The following is a 7,426-nucleotide window of genomic DNA, read 5'->3' as shown; positions in this document are numbered from 1 at the left end:
ATACACCCATTTCTGATCAGTTTCGATCAAGGAGATGATGAGTTGTTCCGACGTTCGCTTGCGAGGTAAGCACGTTCGAGTGACATAAGGGAGTAGAGGTGTTAAGGGCGTATGATCAAGTCGGCGGCACCGTCAAGCCGTCGAGTGAAACGGTTGGCGTACGGTATAGGTTATGTTCGAGGTCAGGGTGTTACGGGAAGAATGATTCGTCTCCCTTCCTTGGTTGCCGTCTGATGGAGGGAGAGGGGTACCGGATAAAGTAGATGACAGAGCTGCCGGTTACGGTGTGCGCGTGTGGTGTCGTCAACGAAAAATGGTATAATGCGTACACGTGGTTTTGTTGCAGGTGAATGGTGCCGCCTGTGCAGGAACAACGGCGAGACCTTTGAGGTGCTCTCTAGCCACACCCTCCACGCGGACGTGGTTGGCACAAGGCTGACGACTTGCCCCGTCCTTCAGCAGCTCATGTAAGTGCTCTTGAAAACGCTACGTCTCTAGATAATATTCGTCCATCATACCGTGTGCCGGTTCGTGCAGTGGCCGTGTATTGAAATACAATTGCAGGTGCGACATCTGTGGTGCGACGGGAGTTCTGGCACAAACGAGGAGCCATTGCCCCGAGGGTCGGGCAGCCTCCGTCATGCTGCAGTTAAAGAAGACCGAACGGAGGAGCGGCCGGATTGTTCGTCGTGAAGTACCTACCAGTCACCAAATAAATTGCATTCGCTTCAACATCGAGCGTCTCTCTCCTTCCCTTTTTTATCCATTCACCATACAGTTTCCAGAGCAAAGTCGCAGGGTGTCCTGCAGACATGAACCATACGTATATCTCGTCCGAAGATTCCATATGGAGTATCTTTGATGAAGGTGAATGCAGTGATATCAGACTGCTGAAACCCCCACCCGCACGCCCGAAAAGTCTTTTTAAATCCAATTTTTGAGCTAGAATGCTCTTCGTTGAACTAGATCTGTGTCTTTAAGATTCAAAACGACCCTGAAAATCCCAGGTCGCTATCTTAATCTGTTCTCGAAATATCGTGCGCACAGACAGAAACATAGACTGACGCGAAACCAGTGCCTCCAAACGGGCTTCCTCGCGCGGGCTGCTTCGCTTTTACACCTAAGTGAACCAGCCCGCAAGGCTTTTTCAAACCTAAAATTTGGACATACATTCTAACTTAACTGCATTTTGGCCTCGACAGATCTTACCAATGGAAACCATTTTTGAGATCTGTCGACGCAAAAATGGAATTTAATTGGAATTAATAACCAAATTTTAGGTGTGAAAGAGCCTTGCGGGCTCGTGCGGGCTGGTTCACTTTAGGGCAAAAGCGAAGCAGCCCGCACAAGGAAGCCCGTTTGGAGGCACTGCGCGAAACCTTCAGGCTGAAGGGTTAGCGAAGCCCATTACTCCACTGACCGGGAAAGTTTCATTCTGTTTGTCTGTCTGTACGCACGATAACTCGAGAAAGAATAGACCATTCCACCGAATGTGGAAGAAAGAAAAGAATAAAAAAGGACCGACAACAGTAACAAAAACCAGTCTGTAGATCATTTTTGTACACCTCTGTGGCACACCTACAAGTCCAGAATAATTATCTTGGTCAAGAAAACTAGAAAAAGGTAACGGTTTGATCTGTTCATCAAAACTGTTTCCGGTACTTTTTGATTCTTTTCTTTCTTCTTCCTCATTCGGTGGAATGGTCTACAAAGAGACCGATATGGGAAATTCAGGGTCGTTTGGTCTCATGAAAAGACACATCGAGTTCGAAGATGAGCGATCTAGCTCGAAAATTGACTTTAAAAAAATAAATCAAAAACCACAGGTAGTAAAATACTAGGTAGATGTACGCCAGACCACGTCTCGCGTAACAGGCTTCGCGATATCTCACGAAACACTGTTACGCTGCAACGCGCCTAGCATACACCTCCGTAGGACTGCGGCGCTGACACCCGAGTCGGGCAAAAGGCAGGATCGTAAATGGGCCTTTGGCCCCAAAAGTCACAAATTTTCTCCTCGGGGTGTTATTTTGACAAGTAACCCCACCAGAGACCCTCAAATATCTGAGACCAATCATTTCAATGATTTTGGGTCATTTTCGTATGAAAAACTCCCTCTGGCGCCTTAACAGTTAGAGATAGAACCAGACCACGTCTCGCGTAACAGCATTCGCTATACCTCACGAAACACTGTTACGCTACGACGCGCCTAGCATATATCTACCTAGGCCCGTTAGTTTTGCTTTATCTTGTACCGTTTCGACGCTGTGGGGCATTTCTTAGCGTAAACAACGTGAAAAAGACAAAATGGCCTATTAAATCGTAAAAAAAGGCTCTATGTCACAGGATTCTTAAGGGAGTAATACTAAACCATACATTACGGGTCGAACCACACCCTCTTTTGGGCTTAAGGTTCCCTAGATAATCTACTTTCACTAAGACGTTGATTTTTACATGCCAATCTGACAAAATTCGAGTTTTTAATGAAAACCGTCACCGAACAGCAGAAGTTTCATGTCCCTAATAATAGAGTAAGAAGACCCCGATAAATGGTTGGAGTATGTCAAATTTTGAGCCCGGAAGACTATGTTCCCCTACACCCTCTCCTTAGGGTGTCAGCGCCGAAGGCCTAACTATATCTGCGCCAGGCGCGTCGCAGAGTAACAGTGTTTCGTGAGATAACGCGAAACCTGTTACGCGAGACGTGGTCTGGCGTACATGCAGCTAGTTTAACAGTTTTTTTAACATGGAAGGCCGCGGAGGCGCGTAATCAGCTCGACCAATCAAAGAGTTTATACTTTCGTTTATCATGCCCCGCCGTTTCTTTTGTGATTGTTAAGGTTAGTGTTGTTGCTGTGCCGGACTGGTAAGTTGATTCTATTGTTAAAAAAAATATTGTCAGTGGATTGTATTTGTTCCTGGCGAAGAAATGTCGCTGCTTATCAAACGGTACGTTTTAAAACAATGAATAATAAATGCTGTGATTTTGATGTGGTTCTTATTCTTGAAAGCTTACTTTATGTTTAGGTTGGAGGGAGAGTTGACAGCTGTGAGAGCTGGATTGCCTCATGGGGTTTTAAGGTAATTTTTGATTACACATCCAATGTCTTGATATTTCTCATTCCGTCGTCATAAGTAATTCATTCTTTATTAAAGCATTCCGGTAAAGCTGAATAGGGTATTCCAGGCAATCCAAAACGGAAGTAGATAAGAACAAACTCACTGACCTCTCTGTTTCCGTAATGGCTATGATTGGTCGAACTAATCACGAGCCTCCGCGGCTTTTCAGGTATGAGAAACTGTCAGATCAGTTTTGAGCTCCCCTCCATATTTGAGAGGTTAGGATCGGACCAAACTACCGTGGAAGTTTCTCATACTGGGCGGACGGAAACAGATAAATCAGGGAGTTTGTTCTTTTTCACTTCCGCTTTAGATAGCCTGGAACACCCTATTGCAGAAGATTGCAGGGAAGAAGGAAACGGAAATCACTTTGCTTAAAAACTTTCGTTTCCTTGATCCCCATATTCCTCTGCATTTCAGCTTTACCGGAAAGCTTTATTGGCGAGCTGCTGCCCCCCGGACTGCGCCGCCAACCGGAGCCCATGGAGATTGAGGTCGAGTTTAGTCAGGAGGGGGAGGAGCTCTGCTTCAGGGAGAACAGTAGGAATGAGGTGTGTCAATAAGAATCTGCTGTTGGCTTGTGTGGTCTCAAAGGCGTAAGGGCCGTAAGGGTCTTATTGGCTGAGCGATTAGCGAAGCCTATTACTCCAGTGATAATCAAAAAGTTTTGCGTCTGGCTGTGTGTCTGTTCGTCTGTCGTCACGTTAACTCGAGAACGAATAGCGTATTTCGGGCAAGCGAAGCAGCGGAAACGGAATGGCCGAGCGGTTGCTGGATCCGTCTCAGCCTGCGATCTGCGCTTGCGCAAGATACTGCGGCGCCCTGCCGCCTCCCCCTCTCCCCCGCGAATCAACGGCAGAGATGCAACCAGCAGTGGACTAGCAGTTCCGTTTCCGCCGCTCCGCTTGCCCGAAATACCCTGTTGACCTAACGACCTGGATTTTCAGGGTCGTTTCGTCTCTTAAAAAAACAGATCGAGTTCAAAGAGCATTCGAGCTCAAAAATTGAATTTTTTAAAAAATCATAAACTACATGACTTAAATATAACGTTTTTTAAAAATACTTTTTATCAGTTAACCAAGGGGTGGGGTGAGCCATCGAAGTAGCCAGACGCGTCGCAGCGTAACAGTGTTTCGTGAGATATCGCGAAGCCTGTTACAGGTCAGGTCAGGTTACAGGTTACAGGTTACGTGGTCTGGCTTACATCTACCTAGTGTCATTACGGCTCAACAGGGTTTTTCACCTGACGCAAACCGGATCCTAAAAAGAGCCAGAGTTCTTCCTGAACTCATTTCTCCCTTGCTCTGATTGGCTAGATGAAATTCATGAACTGGCCGCAAAGGCGGTAGACCCCTAGTGTCGGGTCCGATCCGGTTTGTGTCAGGTGAAATACCCTATTACGACGGTTGATTTGTACCGTAAGTACGCGGTGATACGCTGTTAGTACGACTTAGTACGTCTTCGGTACAGGCCTGGGTGTACGACACATGTTAGTACGCAAGTGATTTCCCCCTCGCGTCAGAGCTCTTAGAAAATTTTACTGCAGAGTAAAGTCTGACACTGATACCTGAAGAGGGCAAGGATCGCATAGAGTAGCTGGGTAACTAATCTGAAATCAGGGACTCACTCCTTGTCATGCCCAACGCTCAGGCATTCCGAGACTCTGTGCTCGTACTGTGCAGGGAGAGGCAAAGACTGTTGTTTGCAGTCACGATAAAACCGATGGTCAGGCTAGGTGCGACCAAAAAATGAAGTTAACTTTCGAAATCTGCTCCTTGTAACTCACAGAAAAAATATATATCCTGTGCTACAAAACAGTTTTCTGAAAGGGTGTTCCAGGCTATCTGAAACGGAAGTGAAAAAGAACAAACTCACTGATGTATCTGTTTCCGTCCGCCCAGAATGAGAAAGTACCATGAATGTTTGGTCCAATCCTAACCTCTCAAATGTGGAGGGGAGCTCGAAAGTGATCTGACAGTTTCTCATACCTGAAAGGCCTCGGAGGCACGTCAGAAAATCGACCAATCAGAGCTATTACGGAAACAGGAAGGTCAGAGAGTTTGTTTTTTTCCTACTTCCGTTTTAGATTGCCTGGAACACCCTATTGGCTGAGCGATTAGCAAAGCTTATTACTCTAGTGATGATCAAAATGTTTTGTCTCTGTCATCACGATAACTCGAGAACGGTTTGAGATAGGACGCTCAAATTGATAATATAACTTTGGCACTAAAAGCAAGAAGTAAATTTTGAGCCCTCTAGCTCAAAAATTAGCCGAGAACGCGCTATTTAAAAATATGGAAAAAAGTTGCTCATTCTAAAAGCTTACTAATGGTGTCCCCGGAGAAAAGCCCTGCAGGTGGGATTCTTAAGGCCACAATTTTGTCCGTTTAGCTCTATCGGTAACCGTTTAGGCGCAAGAGGGAATTTTTCACACGAAAATGACCCCAACACATTTTAATGTTTTTTCTCGGATATTTGATGGTCTCGGGAGGTTACTCGTCAAAATGAAACCCCGAAGAGAAAATTTGTGACTTTTGGGGCTGAAGGCCCATTTAAGACTCTGCCTATTGCCCGACTCGGGTGTCAGCGCCGCAGGCCTCGGTAGATGTATGCCAGGCGCGTCGCAGCGTAACAGTGTTTCGTGAGATATCGCAAGGCCTGTTACGCGAGACGTGGTCTGGCATACATCGACCTAGTTAGTATCCTCGTTAATTGTGCATCGTGTTAAATTGATTATTTCAGGAAACTTCTACAAGAATTAACATCTGTGTGAGGGATGTGACATCATCTCTGCTGCCAAGTACGCCATACCGTGCTGGTAACCATACTAACTTTTTATCCCACCTCGGTATAGTCTCTTATGGAGGATAAGTCAGAAATGTATTTGCATACGTTTGCTGCCGACGCAAAGTATAGGTGGCCGGTTTCTGCTTGGTTTTGTTTGTAAAATATGCAGCTTGAGAAGAAAATAATTACTGATGATGACAATGTACTGTAACACTCTACTAAAATTGGGTAGTGTGGTGTGTATGTATTGTATTGTGCATTGCTGTTTGTTGTTGACTGCGTCCGTAGCAGTAAACTTCACTACAAAGCTCGCGTATCCATATTTTTATTTCTTTTGAAGTACTTCAGCCTGTCTGTTTGAACAGGCAAACGTAACGAAACGCTGCCGCAAATGTTCAAGATGATACTATTCTAATAAAGCAGAAGAATGCGAGGAAGAATGAAACTGAAATCACTATGCTTTTACATGGGACTTCCGTTTTCTTGTTCTCTGCATTCTTCAGCATTTCAGCTTTACCGGAATGCTTTACTGGTAAAGGATTTTCAAGTGAACTCATCCCCTCTCCGTAACCGCTGCGCTGAGTTATAGAAGACACACTGGAACCACTTCAGAAAGTCCTAATTTTTTGTGTTGGTTTTGGTAAGTGTCGAGATTGCCTGTTACATTTAAAAAGCAAGATGGCATTGGTAGCAGCGTACAATATACTAGCTATATGTACGCCAGACCACGTCTCGCGTAGCAGGCTTCGTGATATCCCACGAAACACTGTTACGCTGCCACGGTGCACATATATATTCTAAAATCTCTTGATATATTTGATCGAAGGGTAGGAATCAAAAATTTAATCTTTAGCTTGGTTTTGAATCAGTTTTCAATTCTCTTTCCAATGGTGTAGTCAGTTTTGTTTTTATTGCAAAGATGCGTAGAGTATTACCTATACCCCCACTCAAATACGCAGTTTTTGCCTGGAAATTTTGGGTTTCTATATCTCCTACACCGTTTGAGACTTAGAGTTAAGATTTGGAGTGGGATCCTACTTCATGAATACCCTTTATTTCCGAGTCAAAACCCAAAATCGGTTACCAGATTCGAAACTTTTGGTGGATAGACCATTCCGGTAAACCGAAAAGAAAGGAGAGACGGAAGAAGCAAAGCGTTTTATGAGAAATGTACGGTGCGACTTGGGAACGCTTGAACGTAATTCATCGTATACTAGATATTCTGCGTCGCCTGAGAGTTAGAACTATTGTCATTAACTCTTAGACGAATTTAGACATCAGACAAGTCACGTTTAACGGTTTGATACGACCGTGGAACCGATGCACCACCGCATATTTCTCATACTCGCCTTTGCTTCTTTCGTCTGTTCTTCTTTTAATCGCTTTACCGGAATGGTCTATTGGGGAAAGAACTAATCTCATACACTCGTTCAGACTTGCCCACAGCATCGCTCCCAGCTCCCCAGATAGTTCTCTTTTTTCATTTACTAGTGATATTTTAACTTTGTGAAGTTATTTT

General features: G+C 44.8%; 1 protein-coding gene across 1 annotated transcript; it reads left to right on the top strand.

The window, feature by feature from the left end:
- The first annotated feature begins 314 nt into the window (after nt 1-314).
- Nucleotides 315-1,286, top strand: LOC127751105 (nanos homolog 2-like). The gene is made up of 3 exons (XM_052274169.1): nt 315-467; nt 565-682; nt 1,281-1,286. Exons 1-3 carry the CDS (start codon nt 322-324, stop codon nt 1,284-1,286), a joined length of 270 nt encoding a protein of 89 aa, XP_052130129.1. The 5' UTR covers nt 315-321.
- The last annotated feature ends 6,140 nt before the right edge of the window (nt 1,287-7,426 follow it).

This window comes from Frankliniella occidentalis, unplaced genomic scaffold, assembly GCF_000697945.3.
Source record: "Frankliniella occidentalis isolate FOCC.00 unplaced genomic scaffold, Focc_3.1 Scaffold345, whole genome shotgun sequence".
Lineage (NCBI taxonomy): Eukaryota > Metazoa > Arthropoda > Insecta > Thysanoptera > Thripidae > Frankliniella > Frankliniella occidentalis.
The sequence above is the reverse complement of the archived record's forward strand: the minus strand, read 5'-3'. Positions and strand labels throughout refer to the sequence as shown.

Bases quoted from the DNA above. Each gene is read 5' to 3' on its own strand.
- LOC127751105 (XM_052274169.1), top strand. From the start codon at position 322: ATGCGTACACGTGGTTTTGTTGCAGGTGAATGGTGCCGCCTGTGCAGG. The intron at 468-564 runs GTAAGTGCTCTT...ATACAATTGCAG, and splicing joins CCCGTCCTTCAGCAGCTCAT to GTGCGACATCTGTGGTGCGA.